The 16,056-nt window shown below is 30.1% G+C and overlaps 2 protein-coding genes across 3 annotated transcripts; one reads left to right on the top strand and one right to left on the bottom strand.

Moving 5' to 3' along the window:
• Nucleotides 1–7,941: 7,941 nt before the first annotated feature.
• LOC101222537 (auxin-induced protein IAA6) lies at nucleotides 7,942–9,901 on the top strand. The gene is made up of 3 exons (XM_004135780.3): nucleotides 7,942–8,419; nucleotides 8,699–8,792; nucleotides 9,526–9,901. Exons 1-3 carry the CDS (start codon nucleotides 8,014–8,016, stop codon nucleotides 9,608–9,610), a joined length of 585 nt encoding a protein of 194 aa, XP_004135828.1. The 5' UTR covers nucleotides 7,942–8,013; the 3' UTR covers nucleotides 9,611–9,901.
• A 705-nt stretch (nucleotides 9,902–10,606) lies between these two features.
• Nucleotides 10,607–15,471, bottom strand: LOC101222060 (D-glycerate 3-kinase, chloroplastic). Of its 2 annotated transcripts, none has more exons than XM_011661248.2 (12): nucleotides 15,036–15,471; nucleotides 12,901–13,283; nucleotides 12,598–12,677; nucleotides 12,435–12,486; nucleotides 12,316–12,357; nucleotides 12,151–12,229; nucleotides 12,041–12,078; nucleotides 11,882–11,950; nucleotides 11,726–11,800; nucleotides 11,487–11,603; nucleotides 11,037–11,087; nucleotides 10,607–10,951 (listed from the first exon to the last, which is right to left on the bottom strand). In XM_011661248.2, the coding sequence occupies exons 1-12, from the start codon at nucleotides 15,235–15,237 to the stop codon at nucleotides 10,808–10,810; spliced, it is 1,332 nt and encodes a 443-aa protein (XP_011659550.1). In that variant the 5' UTR covers nucleotides 15,238–15,471; the 3' UTR covers nucleotides 10,607–10,807. The 2 variants fall into 2 exon arrangements, with proteins under 2 accessions (XP_011659550.1, XP_004135826.1); XM_004135778.3 differs by having other exon boundaries at nucleotides 12,041–12,072; nucleotides 15,036–15,470.
• Nucleotides 15,472–16,056: the final 585 nt, after the last annotated feature.

Genomic DNA, 16,056 nt, shown 5'->3' with positions numbered 1-16,056 from the left:
AATATATAATCTACATATATATTTTTCTTCTTTTAAAGGAATGACATTGTTCAACTACGAACATGGAGTTGTGTTCATGGGAAAAATAGTTATCGTCGAGACTGGATTGTCCGTAACTATAAAACTGGTCAAGTTTTGATCCGTGCTTCTTGGTAATTTGTTCGTTTATTCTTTCTTTTGATAACAATAATAAAAAAGAATAAAAAAAAACTCTTCAAAGTTTTTTTTAGTACAAAGTGAGGGTAGGGAAGTTGACGAAAATCCTTCAAAGTCGATCACTAATGAATGTGTGGTTTTGCAGTTTCTATGTTTTGATGAATAGAAAGACAAGAAAATTATCAAAATTTTATGATGAAATGAAGGAAGAAATGAATCCCCACTTCTTGCACAGTGATCCCATCATTGAAGAAGATAACATCATCTCAACAAAACTAGATGTTCATGCAAAGGGTTGCAATTGCACATCTTTAGTGGTAATTAATAAGTTTTAAACTCAATTCCCAAGAACAAAAACTAAATGATTATATATATATATATATATATATATATATATATATATATATATATATATCAATATCTTTAAAAAAAAAATTACAAATATTGGTCAATCATAAGATGATGCAATGTTTGTCATAGTCTATCAACGATAGAAATCTATCCATAATAGATCATACTGTAAATATTAGTTTATCATTAATTAAACCATATTTTAAGTAATAATCTATAATTCATTGATAGACTATTAAGAGTTTATCTAATAGACTTTATGTTACTATACTCTTGGATGTTGTATGTGTTTATTCTATATTAGTAATAACATTTTTTTAAAAATTCAGACGAGACTGAGTGATTTGGATATGAACCATCATGTAAATAATGCAAGTTATATCAACTTCATCCTTGAGGTATGTTATTTTTTATCCTCCTTTTGTATCACCTCAACACGTTTTGAAATTACTTTTTTTTTATTTACTAAGAACTATATGTAAAATTTATGTATTTGAGTACAACTGGTATATTATAACTTTAATTCTTTCATTCCACATATAGTAAAAAAGAAAACGAATCGGATACACACTCAAACATGAACATAACTCCTTTTCTTAAAATAAAAAAAAAAGTCAAAAATAGAATAGCTCAACCGACGTAGTATTTCCACTATCCACACATAAATTTAATACATTTGAAAGAAAAAAGAAAATCCTTAAATCCTTATGTAAAAAGCTATCACGTGTGACGTGTCACCTCATAGATCTTAATTATACAAAAACACTTATTAGAAACTTTTACAGCACTCACACCATTTTCTTGATGGTTTCAGGGAACTCCTGGATGGGTGCTAGAAAGTCATTGGCTTTCAGCTCTAACAATCAAATACCTTAAAGAATGTGGAGTTGGCAAAAAGTTGCAATCTTTGTCTATGCCTATTCAAAATGATACCGTTTCCAATGGAAACTATCTCGTTAGAGAAAATTTCATCAAACTCCACCACTCTGTCCTATCCGAGGGAATTGAACTTGTTCGAGCAACAACTCTTTGGACACCATATTCCATTTAACTTCAAAAAGATAAATTTACCTTCTCTACTTACTTTAATTTCATTTCATTCAATCCATTTTTCATTTTTCAATTTTTATTTTCATATGACTAAGCTGTAGGGAAATGTAACTTATGAGATCAAAAGTGCAAATTTAATAAATGAATGTGCAACTGAATTTGTTGACATTAACACCATTGTTTCAATTTTTATGAGATGTTAAATATTATAATTTCATAATCCATGATATTTATGAGAATGAAAATTTGAATATATGATTTTAAGTTATGTTATAGTTATAATAGATAGTTGCAAATTTAACAATTAGATTCAAAATAATTAAGTATATAGCAACATTTTAAAATTTTTATAAATATAACAAAATTAGTCAATGATAGAAACCGATAGATCATGTTGCAAATACTATTCTATTATTGATAGACTATACGAGTCTATTAGTAATAAAAATCTATTCATTTATAGTTTCGTTATATTTATAATTTTTTAAAAATATTGTTATATTCTTAATTATTATTTTTAAAATTAGATATAAAAGAAAAGACAAAGGAGTGGAGTGGAGTCTCCATCTGTTGGAGTTTATGGGCCATTGTTGGGTCCGGACTTTTCAAAGATTACATATCGGCCCAAATTCAAACAAACCTTGGCCCATATTCTTAACCGCGTCCGAACACATGGCCCACTTCTATGTTTCACTTTGTTCTTTAAATTGCTTTACCCAATTTCTGCTTTTCCTTTTAATCACCCAACCCCTCTTTAGTTATTTAGGGATCAATTGCAGCATTATTTGTTTTTCAATTTCTTGATTGATTTTCTAAATCAAGTTTTTTTTTTTTTTTAAATGATAGAACGTTATCTTGCGTATGATTTAAGAAAACTCTTTGTTTTTTGTCAAGGTAGATGAACTTAGACTTTTATAGAAATCTCTCACTTGTTTGATTATTTGTAGAAAGAAAAAAAATTAATAAAAAGAATTGGAACTTGTATTAAAATGTATTATCATATGAAGTGGCAAAAATAGAAGAATAAACTTCAATTTTAAGATTTATTTTCTCAAAAGTAATTTAGAGATCTATTTCACGAATAAAACGTGCATAGAACAAAAAGGTTATAAAGTTGAAATTCTACGATATATTTATTATAAAATAATTAAAAAATATATAAATGAAAGAAATTTGTAAATGAATTGAATCGATATATAAAATAGGTAACTAGTGTTTTGTTTGGTTTGCATATTAATGTTTGTAGTATATAGTATTATTATTATATATATAGACACATGTGACACTTGCCATGTGTGATGTTTTTAATTTTTAGCTAATTATATAGATTCAACCCTCAAGTCCTCCTTCAAAACAAATATGCTGTCTTACTTTCTTTTTTTAAAGCTAAGCTATAATTTAGAGAGAGAAGATAAAATATTTTATTTATTTTTATGAAAAATTCAATTCATTTGTTTGGTAGAAAAATAAAATAGGAGCATTTTATTGGGTATTTATAAAAAATCATAATATATATTTATCTTGATATAATAATTTCTTTTTTATATTTGTCCAACGCTAATGGAAATGATATATTTGCAAAAAGAAAAACAAAGGTATGTACATAATCTACCGACACTTTTCATAAAAGCCCAAAAGTGATTTTCAAAAGTTTTTTTTTTTCTTTTTCTTTTCACTAATTTAACTTTTCCATGCAAATATCTTCAAGGAAAAAAAATATATTGTATTTTGAACGTTTCGTTTTACAAATACGTTGGATAAATTTTTCTAATAAAGTGAAAAATATTGCTCTAAAGTGCTTGGGTGAGAAAGTAATTATTATAACATAAAGTGATTTTGAGTTGGTTGTTTAAATACTTTTAAGGCGGTGCCCATTATAAACATTTGAATTAAGTTTTTTTTTTTTTCCCTATATATAATAATATATGAAAAATAGTTTTCAGGTTTACAAGTTGATAGTAATTTTGTATTTTATTAAAGGTTTTTAAAATAAAGATAATGATTATAAACATTACTTATTCTTTGACTCATAAGCTTTACATTTTGTTATTAACTTTTTACTAATGTTTAAAAGATTTTAAAAATGAGTATAAAAATAGTAGTTTATTTTTAAAAGTATTTTTGGGTTTTATAATTTGGCTAGAAATTTTGATTTTCTTTTTCTAGAAAAATATTGGCATTAATTTCATAAAACTAAGATTGAAACCATTATAAAAAGACCTAAGTATATATACAATGAGTTCTTAGGTGAAAAAAAGGTGAATTTAAAAGGCAAACTAAAGAAAAGTAAATGGTAAAGGAGAAGTTTAATAATTAATGTCATTATCTCCATACTAAACCTTAAGAAAAGAAAAGAAAAATGAGAAACATCTCACATGTAATAATATAACTAAGCATCATCATATGCTTATACTTTCCTTACAACAAATAGCCAAGAAAATAGAAATTTTGAAGAAATTTTCGTAAATATATTTAATTGTTCCTTTAACGATAAACGAGAAAATATTAAAAAGTTTATATGTATAGTTTTCTAATAACCACTAGATACAAATTTGAGATACTTTTGCTGTTTCTCTCTCATACGATTTAAGGAATGAAAATAACCATAAAATGGTATAGAAGAAAGTTGAGTGATGGGTCCTGTTTTGATTTAGAAGTGGTAGAGACGATATTATTGAGAGGCGAAATCTAAATAATATTTATGGTCTAATTGTGTAAATGGAATGGGTTGGAGTTAAAGAACCAAAATTAGACATTGGTGACCTTATGATATGGGGGAGACCAACTCTATCACGTGTGCCTTTCTCTTAGGGATATGCCTTTTCTCTCTTCTTCTTTCTTTCACTCTTTCACTCTTCTTCTCTTGTCCAACTCCAAGGAAACATATGCTCGGTTGCTAACAAACATTTCTCTTTCTTTCTCTCACCTTCTATCTCTTTCCCTCTCTCTAAATTAAACTCCATTACTTAACTTTACTATAACACACTTACATACTGCATTAACAACACTATTCGCTTTTGGTATTTCGAAACGGACAATAATCGAAGAAAACAACAAAGAGTAGTCTCTAGAGAATGTGTTAATTACGTCCTCTTCCAAATCGAGAAATCATGTACTTTATTAAATTTAACATATCGTCTTCACAATGTATTAGCTCACATCCGTAAGTAAAACCTTTTAATCTTATGAGTTTTTGAATGAAAAAGTAATTAACAAACGAAAAGTTGAAAGAAGTTTAATAATTTCTTCTTGAAATTAACTACTAATTAAGATTAAATAGGAACAAACAGAGAGAAATAAAAGCTGTTGATGAGGAGTCTCTTTATTAATTTTCCATCAAATCATGTGTTATGTGGTCATTTTGACTATATGTTGTTCTTCATCCCTACATATAACATGCTTTAATTTATTGACTATTGTATATAAAAACTATTTATGTGAATCACATTATTTATTAATTTCTCAAAGGTTAAATTAATATATCTCATTAATTTGTACTATCCATTTTTTTTTTTTTTGCATAATTAATGGTCTATTTTGAACTGTAAAAATAATAAATATATAGGATAGTTAAATTGTTTTTTTAAAGATTTAAATATATTTAATTAACGTTAAATCTATCTATTTTGGATGTGTGAACCAAAGTGATTATGATATTTAGATAGAAGCACATCTTATATATTTCAATTTATAAATTGATATCAACTCAACATGACTAATTATAGAAAATGTGTGTACTCAAAATTTTAAAAATAAATATGGAAAATGTGGGCTCATAGAACAAATGGGACCTAGTTGGGCCTACTATTAAAAACATTACTAATTATATACAATACAAACCATATAACTAGTTTTTTTTTAAAAAAAATTATCACTTCATTGTTAATATTTATTGATTTTATGTTTAGAAAACTTTCAATATAAAAAACAAAATTAAAAAATTTGAAAACATGACGACAAAATAAGAAGAAAACCATATATTAATTATATAAAATTCAAATGTGTTTGTATATATGTGTATATATATATAATTTAAATGGTTTTGATGTTATCGAACTAAAAAGGGAGATTTGATTTATTGAATTTAGCTTAATGCTTTCAAGAAATATTAGAAATCAGGAGTAAAATAGATTGAAAATGTATGAATAATTTGTGATAATAATTTGATTTGAGACATAATTAGTGTGAGGAATTACAACTTTGGTTTATTTCATTATTATTTTTGCACACCCAAATCTTCTTCAAATGATTCTCTCCTTCTTTAATTTCCATTGATTATGAAGCACTTCTCTTTTTTAATTCCTTTTTCATTTCTTTCCAACAAAAGTGTATTTTGAAATTCCTTCTACCAAAATCATTTTGTTCATGCACAATATAATATGGAATCAAACAATAACTAAAATTAATAAACAAATTTTCCGACAATACCATCATTCGTGTATATATATATATATATATATATATATCATATATATATATTGATTTTTTGTGTATATAACCATCAAAATAATTAATGAGTTTTATTAAATTTTCTTAAATAATTATTTGTTTTTGAGATTTAGAATATTTCATTAAAAATTTAATAATTCAATTAAAAATCAAAAGGTAAACAAACTTCACACACAATAGAAATCATAAAGCTTAGATAATTTTGTTTGAAATAATGAGTACTTTCTTTTGTTCATTATTTCATATGCTAAAGGATCAATTATGAAGGATTTATGAAATAGGAAAAAAAAAAAGCATATCAAATATTATGTATATGATTGATTTAGTTACAATAATTAATTTCAAAGTATATAGTAAAAGATTAATTAAAAGATAGAATGATGAATAACTATTTGAATTTTATTGAATAATGTTTGTTTGGGTTTGAGATCTCTTTCAACTATTTCCTTTTCGATATATTCTTGTATTCAATTTGTATATTTCTTTTAAGCTTTATATATCAAAACTAAAAAGAACGTGGGACGATAGATGTTTCACATGTTAATTGATACTCATTTTCCAAAAGTATAACTCCATACATGTCATTTACGGTCAAAAACCCTAATATACATAGAAACATGAGAGATTTTCTTCCAAAAAGTGAAATGGTGAAAGGGGATAGGATATTTCTATGTTTCAATGTGAGTTGAGGCACATGATTTTTTAAAAAGTAACACATACACAGGCATGTATATATATATGACTAACTTCTACCAAAGAAAAGATGAGTATGTTGTAAATATAAAGTTGTTGGGAATGGCTTGGGTTTATGCTCTGTGGCAAAAGATTTTGAGAAAAGTAGTCTCAAATTAGAAGGTTCTGATTTACTTGGGGTTTATTTAATTACACACCAAGACTTATATGATTGTGTTGGTAGTAGAATATATCTTCACCACTCCAATTTGATTCAATTGGGTTTTAAATTCATTTTTGTTGTGGTTCCATTTTTAATTTGGTTTTACTCTTTTTAACCGTGCGGTTTGGTTGTAAATTTAGTTTCTAACTTATTCAAACCGGATCAAGCTGAATTTTTTGTTTCATTGAGTATTCAATTCAGTTCGATTAATTTAAGAAACAGCTTTATTGGTCACCCTCAATCACATTTACACGTAAAAGAGGAAAATGTCTTTTTACTACTCTTACGTTTAAAGTTTCCCAAAATTGTGGCAGTTGATGCATAGCAAATGTAATATAGTATTGATTGATAACTTTGTTATCGTCCTTACTCTCTGTATTTTTTAGAAATTCAATTATGAAGGAATACACACATAATACTTTATCTTCTTTCCCTCTTACCATTTTGTTGTTTTCTTTTTCTTTTTCTTTTTCTTTCTAAGTTTGAGCAAAATAAGCTCTCTTTTGTTTGGACAACAACCAAGTTGAGACGATAAGATCGTATCGATATTGCTTTTAAAAGCAATACAATAAATTTCACATTGCAACTACGATCCAAATCAATCATTTGGTTCAATGAATGAGCTATGTAAGAATGAATAGAACAAATAATCCATAAAACAATAACCTTGGTTATACTCTTTACAAGATAATGTGTTACTAGTTGATTTTGAGATTTTGAAATGAAATCTCATGTTTATGAATTTAATACGGTGTGAAAGTGTGTATAGATGAACTCATATCGATTTGGATTGAATCCAAGAATGATGAAGTTAAAGAGTAGAGGAAATATTTATAAGATTAAAGAAAGAAAGAAAGAAAGAAAGAGAAAGAAAAAACCCTAAACATAAGTGGTTGATCCAACTTATTGTGCCGGTCCTTAATAGTGTCTTAGGGAGCACCAAGACCCCACCTTTGCTTCTCATCTCCGCGACCATTAACCCCTTAGTTGACCTGTCATTGTTCCCCACTCCTTTCTTCATTTCTTCTATATATCCCTCTTTCAATTTCCAATCCCCTTCTCATTTTTCCCCCGAATATTTCTAAATTAAACACCCCTTATCTTTTCAACAAATGGCTAAGGAATCCCTTGGATTTGAGATCACCGAGCTTCGTCTCGGTCTCGGTCTCCCTGGAAACAGCAACAAAAACGAGAAGAAACGAGCCTTCGATGATATTGTCAATGGAGATCACGAGCCAACAAGAGACAACGATGATAATCGTGTTGGAAGAAAGAACAGTAACACGACGAGTAAGGGACAAGTCGTGGGGTGGCCACCCGTTTGTTCATATAGAAAAAGAAACAGTTTTGGAGAAAAAGAGTCGTCCTCGTTGTTGCATGAGAATGAGAATTCTAAAATGTACGTGAAGATTAGTATGGATGGAGCTCCATTTTTGCGTAAACTTGACTTGGGTTCTCATAAGGGCTACTCGGATCTTGCTCTTGCTCTTGAAAAGCTCTTTGCTTGCTTTGGAACTGGTAATTTAAATTTTCATTTATACATCTATTTAATTAGCCCTTTCATATATACTAGTAATTAATTAACATATACACCTTATTTGAAGAAGAAAAAAAAACACACACACAACCAAATATATCGAGTAACAAATTAAAAGTATAAAAATAGTGTTCGAGTTCAAATAAAATAGTAGAGATATTAATTTGAAATGAATGGTTGCATGAATGTAAAATGAATTAAAAGTATAGTGTAATATAAGAAGAAAATAATGAGAAAGAAGTGGGAAAATGGATGGACAGGGAAGACATTAAAGCATGGAGAAAGTTGTGATTACGTTCCCATTTATGAAGACAAAGATGGGGACTGGATGCTTGTTGGAGACGTCCCTTGGGAGTAAGTTTTTCTTTTCCCTTTTCTTCAATTATTTCTCTCTCTCTATATATATATTTATTTATTTTCTTTCTTTCTTTTTATCAATTTCAATTTTTTTATTTAATCAAACGTAGAGTTGTATTTGATGTTTTCAATTTTGTGTTTAATAATAATAATATTAATGAGAAAATTTGTTATGGATATAAAAAAAGAAAAAAAGACTAGAGAGAGTTTTATGAAATAAATTGAGTTTAGAACGTAAAATGTTATTTCTAAATGTTTTTATCTTTATTTAATATATTTAAATTTTAAAATTAGATGTAAATGAAGTGGACGCTAAAGATCATATAACTCGTAAACTATAGATTATAATTTTCGTTATTGGTATAATTATATATTATGGTCTTATGTTAAGGATTCAAACCTAAATTTATATATCACTTTATATATAGGTTTTATTTATTTATTACCGTTGTTAGCGGTGCTTTAAATTGAAGTCTTCCATCAAAGTCAATTTAATTTTGATTAATACAAAATGCAACCAAAGTTTTTTAAAGACTTAAATTAAAGCTTGGGCCAAAATGGTATTTTCACATAAACTCACAAACATGATACCGACACGTACCAAACCCTAATAATAGTGTCACCCATTCTACAAACTTTGTCCCTCAATTAATTTCTCCCATTTTAAAAATCAATCCTATAATTATTCTTTAATTCTAATTCTAATCTTAATTAATTAACATAATTTCAGGATGTTTATTGAGTCTTGCAAGAGATTGAGGATAATGAAGAGATCTGAAGCCAAAGGATTCGGCCTTCAATTTAAGGATCTATAAATATCTTTTCTGCAAGACAAAAAAAAAAAAACATATTTCGGTTAATTAGTTTTTATATATATTTTGTAATATTTGAATTGCTTAATTGCTATGACTTTATTTTGTTTAAAGAAAATAGACATAATTACTGTTAATGTAGGAGGATTATTTCTCTGTTAATTTTGTTTAGTTGATATTGTCAATGTCACACATGTGTGATTCTATTTTAGGAGGGACATATATAAAATTAGATTATAGTAATGTATGAAGTTTGTTTTCTTATTATGAATATGTTTAGTTTTCTTTTGGGTATTTATTCTCAATTATTGATTTCTAGTTTTAGGTTGTCGAGTTATATCAAGTACATGGTTTCTCTTTTTATTATTTCCATGTTTTTTCTTTTTATAAAAATTATTCCATTTCTATGTAGACAAGTGGTACAAAGTTTTAAATCTATGGGGTTTTTTTAGTAATTTAATGGTGCAATTTTTCCCATTGACAATTCAAAATGAGAAAGTGGAAGAAATATACTTAAAAAAATATAACATAAATCAACGTTAAGATTTTTGACATATTCTAAATTTAGACTCGATTGATAATATATAATAATTGAATTTTATGTATCCTATGACTATAAACTTACGGCCTGTGTTTAATAGATTTGTATAGTTTTTTTCACAAAACGTCAAAAACCCATTAATCACAAAATGAAAATTCCAAAACTTATTTGACACAAATTTCAAACTTTAAATTTTGAACCAATTATACCCACCTTAAGTTTTGAATATCAAATCAAAACAAAAGATTAAACTCAATTATCCAACCGAAATTAGAAATATGGCAATGATCTAAATCCACAGCAGGAGGTCACGGGCTGAAGCATTACAGTTGAATTGGCTCAAACAAATCCAGCATGTTGGGCCTAGGCCCATACTGTCATCTATTGGGCTGACAAGCTCATATTGACCCAAACTTGTAAAGTTGAGGCCCAAATATTTTATTTAGGAAAGATAGAGATAGCAAAAAGAAAAATACTGTGATTTATTATATATAAGAGAAACATATTGATACAAATGAATGAATCAAGTAAGAGCTCCTACTTTAGAGAAAAGTAGGAAAGTGATATCCACATATAGGGAGGGGTAGAAAAAGGTGGTCAAAAGAAGATGTGAAAGCTTAAAAAACCAACTTTTTTTTTTTTTTTTTTTAAATTTCCACCTAATAACCAAGAATTGGATTCCTTTCTTCATCAATTTCAACCACAAGAAGACGCTTTGGATCTGACCCACTTGGCCCTTCTGAGTATAACACGGGAAGATAAGCCTTATAGGCTGGCAGATAACGTGAAACAAAATCTCTAACCTACAAACAAAAACCACAACTTCTCATCCATACAAAACCCAAACCTTTTCATTTATTATATGCAGCTTTCAAACTGTATTGTTACCTCTTCGTCGGTCATTCCGGGTTTTCCGGCCTCTCTCATTGCAATCTCTGCCTGCAAATTCATAACATCAGGACCAGGCAGTTTTTAAAAGGTTTCTTTAAGACTTCTGGTTATCGAAACAGTAAGATTAGTGGGTAAATAGCCAATAAGTTGGTTCATGTTGTAGTTAGAAATAGAAGGAGTAGGTTGAGAGGAGGGGGTGAAGTATTTTGTGGGATTTCCATAGTTACAAATTTGGGAGAGTCTAGCTCTTTCAAAAGGCTAGAGGTTACCTTGTTGATTGTTCTTATGATATTATAGCATATTTTTAAGTATATTTCCATACAATCTTTATCTTTTAGTGTTCTTGTTGTTTGTTCTTGGTGTTCTTGAGTCCTCTTGTTAGGTGGTATCCTAACAGTTTCTCGAACCCCCAGGTGGTTTGTATGGTAATTGATGTTAATAGCTTACCTGTAGACGCCAATAATAAACGCAACTGGGGTCGTTTATCTTGATCACGATCCAAGCCTTTATGTACTTATCCCAAGCGTCGTAATACACTTTCATATTGTTGTTCACTATCTCGAGCTGTAAAATTTGAAAGTTCGTTTTGTTGAGAATGAAAGGTACATGGTTGAGATAGAAATAGATGCTAATGATAGATAGACAAGGGAGAATCAAATAAGTTCTGGAAATTGAAAAACTATAACCTGTGGATCGACTGCTGTGACAGCTTCTGTGGGGAGTGGTTTGAAGCCAAGCATCCAGCCCTCGAATAGGACGACCTAGAGGTAACCAAATTAAAGTTCCTGTAGCTAGGTGCAATAAATTTTAAGTTCCCTTTTTGTTAAATTAAGATTGCTTACTGTAAGTGGTCCTTCAACCTCTGGCCAAGTGGAAGGATCAGCTCTGTCACCTCTTCCACTGTATGCGGACTGGATTACAAAGAGGACAAAGGGGATTGAGAATCATAAGTGGATGAAATTGTATATAACCAAATCAACAGAATGGGTATTGTCACTTACTTTATCATATCTGGGAAGCTTCATCTTTAAACCTTTATCTTAAAAGAGAACTAAATAAGAAAAAAAATCAAAGTTGGGGAAACAAAAGCAAAAGTGAGGGAGAAGCTGACCTTCCTTGGTCAACTTGGATACAGCTGTGAGCGTTTCAACTGACAGTTCGAGATCATGACTTCCAGCATTTCCACGAAACTAAAAATGGAAGAAAATAATTAACAGAAGAAATACAGATGAGTACAACCAGCTTTCCTTTGTCTACAATTTAAGAGGAGACATACCTCTAGAAGTGCATTTCCGGGGTTTCTTTCCCTCAGTTGTGCCTATCATGTAAAACTTAGTTTATTAATAGTACAGCAAATGGAAAGCAAACGGTAGACACCATAGATAGCTAACCAACCTGCCCCTCAGCTGTCAGATAGAAGTCATCAATGGATAACATAGCAGACTTCCTGAGATAGAACTTCAGTCAGAAATTATATTTTGCCTATTATTTAGTCTTTATCACTGCTTCAGCAGATGGTCAGCTTCGTTACGGTATAATTACTAGCATCGCAGCCTACCTGCCTGTTACTTCAAAAAGATAATTCAGAGCATACACGAGTGTCGTCTTCCCACAACCTTGCGGAGCACTAAATCCTATCTGCACAAGCACAACAAAGTGATTTGAAGACAAGTAGTCAGAGGGATAACAAATTTTTAGCTCAGACAGTGATAGTCAGCATAATCAATAGGCCTCCAATAAAAGAATTTCCATGAAAGCCTAGCCTCATGCAAAACATCTCAATTCCTTGACGCTGAAGAACATATCAAATAAGCAGGTTTGAAACAAGAATAAAGTAGATATCGGAATTTTAAAAGCTTACCACTAAGGGAGGTATTTCTTCTCCTTCTTTAAATGAGGATTGGTGTTGAGAAATCTGATCTTCACACCAAAAAAAGACGGGTATATAGTAGTGATAAAACCTTGCTTTCTGAGGAATTGTGAGCTCCATTTCATTAGCTTTGAACAATCGACAAAGGTAAGAGCCATAAGCTAGCCATTTATCTATGGCATCAGCCACACTTTCGGGGCTCAAACCCAGCTTTTCTATCAAGGGACCTGAGCAAATGAATTCAAAAAGATCCTCCACAGTGGAAACTTGTGCTGGCTTTGTGGGTAATGAATAACATATAGAGCCTCGATAACACTCGGAGGCAGAAACATTGTGGAACAAGGAGTTATCTTGAATCCACGAGCATCCATTGCCTAGAGTAAAATCCCAAAGAAAACAGAAGGAAGAGATCAATGATTAAAGCAGTTTGCATCTACACATTAAGAATGCAGTTGCATACTATACAAGATATGGTAGAACAGCATTGACCATCAAACAATAGGAATTTTGGCTTTCCGAAACTACATAAAGCTTCACAACAATATTGGAAGGTTATTCATAAAACAGAATTTCAGAAGCTCTCCCTTATTTCACAACTAAGTACAAACTAAATATATCTCTTCTAGTTATCACAAGTCTCATATAAGAATGTCCCTTGAAAGTAGCTAAGCCTTGTCTCATGTAAAAGTAGACCAATCTATAAAGAATGTGCAAATTGCAATCTCGAAAGATGGTTTTATCTTTTTGACAAATGTATAAAAGTTTGTTTCATTTAGAGAAAAGGTCAAGAGATCATGCAAATGATGGAACTGATGAATTCGCTACAACCTCTTCCCCAGGTTGAAATGTCAAAAAACCAGTGTTATTGGATTAACCTGCCCCTATTGTTTAATTGGCAAACAGAATGATATATTCAATCTGCATGTTTGCAGCAGGTTATGTCTATGGCCTTGGCCATTGTGAAGACCCATCCACACCATTTGATCGCATAACTCATAAGTACACTAAAACGACGGCATACAACCAAGAGTCCAAGTGAAAAGGACAAAGTTGTAGGCTGAGAGTAACATTACCAAGAAACTAAGAAGAATATATGTCAAGTCCTTCCCTCAAGGCTTACTGAAAATGTAGCACATTCTCAACCCATCCCAAGGACGAAATTCCATTGACTATTAGCCCTTGAAGGCCCAAACCAACCTTTTCGACACCCTTTAATATAATTGATGGAGCAAAATCTTTTGCTAAATACCTCATCTTCAAAAAACCAAAATAATGATATGGAACTGTGATGAGAACTAAGAACTCTATTTGCATAGCACAATAGGTCAAGACATAATCTATGTCCCTAAAAGTGAGAGGTTGAGTCCAGTTGAACTCCGAGAAGAAGCGGGAAACACACACATAGGTACATAGTAACTAACCAAGTAGGCCAAACGTTGATAAGAGACAATAAAGCCCACATCTCATTTAACAGCAGCCCAAACTATTCGGCCGCTAGCTCTTTGTAGGCTTTTTCCAAGCTTACTTAACTTCGTTGTTGCCACCTCGAAGTAGAACGATACAAGCGATAAACCACATACAACTACCACACATTTGTTGAACCAAAAACGATGATATACCACAGAGAAATGTGGGAACAAAGTAAAACGAAAAAATGGATTAAACCAAAAACATCCGAACAAGAAGAATTAACAGAACCCAGTCCTAAAAACAAATGATATTGAAAAAATAAATAAACATAACCAACGTTTCATTCTTGCGTCACGAAACCAATCCATAACTGAAGAACATGTCCCAACAATTTTCCTCCACATTAGCTCAGACATCAAGAAAATCCTCAAACTATTCACCAAGAAACCAAACAGAGAAGACCGCAAAACCAGACGCATAAAATTCCCATTGAAGTAAACCCATAATCAGAAAGTAGCAGAGCATTTGGCAGCAAAAAGAAGATTGAAATTGAAGAACATTTCATAACCTTCCCAACACGTAAAAACCAAGTACCCATCATAATCATCAAAAACCATTCCAATACGCAAAACAGAGGACAACCCACAACCAAATATACAAAACCAGATAAACATCGATAAAATTCCACAAAATTCAAGTGGGTATGAGGAAAATACCTGATTTGGGTAAATGGGTTTGCAAATAACATAGTCTAGAAGTGGATTGATTGGTTTTAGCCATCGGAAATGAGGAAGAAGAAGAAACAGAGACGTGATGAGAATAAGGGGAAGAATGGAATTTATAAAAACCGACTCCATTACTGTTGCTACAGAAAAGAGAAGGAAAAGTTATAGTCGGAGATAGCAGCTGAGTTGCCATTCTTATCTAAAGCTCAGTGTCAGCGTTTGGTCATCAATTATCATCTCCAAGTCTTGGTGGTTATGGTTTTTGGTCGACTTTTACGAGCCAGAGTGGGGAGGTGGGGGAAGAGAGATAAAGGAAGAAAAAAAAAAGAGGAGAGAGAGAGAAAGAAAGAGAGACGTGAGCTTTGCTGTGCGGATGTGAATTGAGAATTTGAGATGACAATTCTCCTTCGTTCTCTTAGGAAAAATCTGTTTCAACATTTTTTTCTCTCTTATTTATTTTTTCCATGTTCAAGAAAACTCCGTCGGTTCGTTACATCATATTATTTTTCTTTTTAATTATTATAATTTTTTTTTTATAAATCCAAATACATTATCTCACCCAAATTGTAAATAATATAATATTCAACCAAATATTTACTATACTTTTTAATGGTTTTGTTTGATGAAAGTAAAATAATTTGTGATTTTTTTCAAAAATTGAAGTAAAGTTTAGAATATCTCCTCCCATCTCAAAAACAGCTTTGTAGTAATATATTCCCACGACCTGTTAATCTTATAAAAATTTCAATAAAACTTAGGTATTTCTAAAATTAATATAAGCATAAACTTAAATTAATAATAAGTCCTTTTATTACTTTTAAACAAGTTAAAGATATTACTTTAACATTTTGTTGTTTATTTCTTTTATTTCATAAAAATTTCTAATAATTGATATATTGATATTGAATTCATACATACGTAGCACACCGAAATCGAATACTACACATATCTACAAGAAAAGTAAAATTAAACGTACTAATTAAGATCTACAATTTAAGTTTTGACACTCACA

This window comes from Cucumis sativus, chromosome 7 (genome assembly GCF_000004075.3).
Source record: "Cucumis sativus cultivar 9930 chromosome 7, Cucumber_9930_V3, whole genome shotgun sequence".
NCBI classification, from domain to species: domain Eukaryota; kingdom Viridiplantae; phylum Streptophyta; class Magnoliopsida; order Cucurbitales; family Cucurbitaceae; genus Cucumis; species Cucumis sativus.
The sequence above is the reverse complement of the archived record's forward strand: the minus strand, read 5'-3'. Positions and strand labels throughout refer to the sequence as shown.

Excerpts from the sequence above, each read along its gene's own strand:
- LOC101222060 (XM_011661248.2), bottom strand. The coding sequence starts at position 15,237 with ATGGCAACTCAGCTGCTATCTCCGACTATAACTTTTCCTTCTCTTTTC. Across the intron at positions 11,801-11,881 it reads AGGTTGAAGGACCACTTACA|GTCGTCCTATTCGAGGGCTG; the intron begins GTAAGCAATCTT and ends GGTTACCTCTAG. Across the intron at positions 11,088-11,486 it reads TTTATTATTGGCGTCTACAG|GCAGAGATTGCAATGAGAGA; the intron begins GTAAGCTATTAA and ends ATGAATTTGCAG.
- LOC101222537 (XM_004135780.3), top strand. The coding sequence starts at position 8,014 with ATGGCTAAGGAATCCCTTGGATTTGAGATCACCGAGCTTCGTCTCGGT. Across the intron at positions 8,420-8,698 it reads CTTTGCTTGCTTTGGAACTG|GGAAGACATTAAAGCATGGA; the intron begins GTAATTTAAATT and ends ATGGATGGACAG. Across the intron at positions 8,793-9,525 it reads GTTGGAGACGTCCCTTGGGA|GATGTTTATTGAGTCTTGCA; the intron begins GTAAGTTTTTCT and ends ACATAATTTCAG.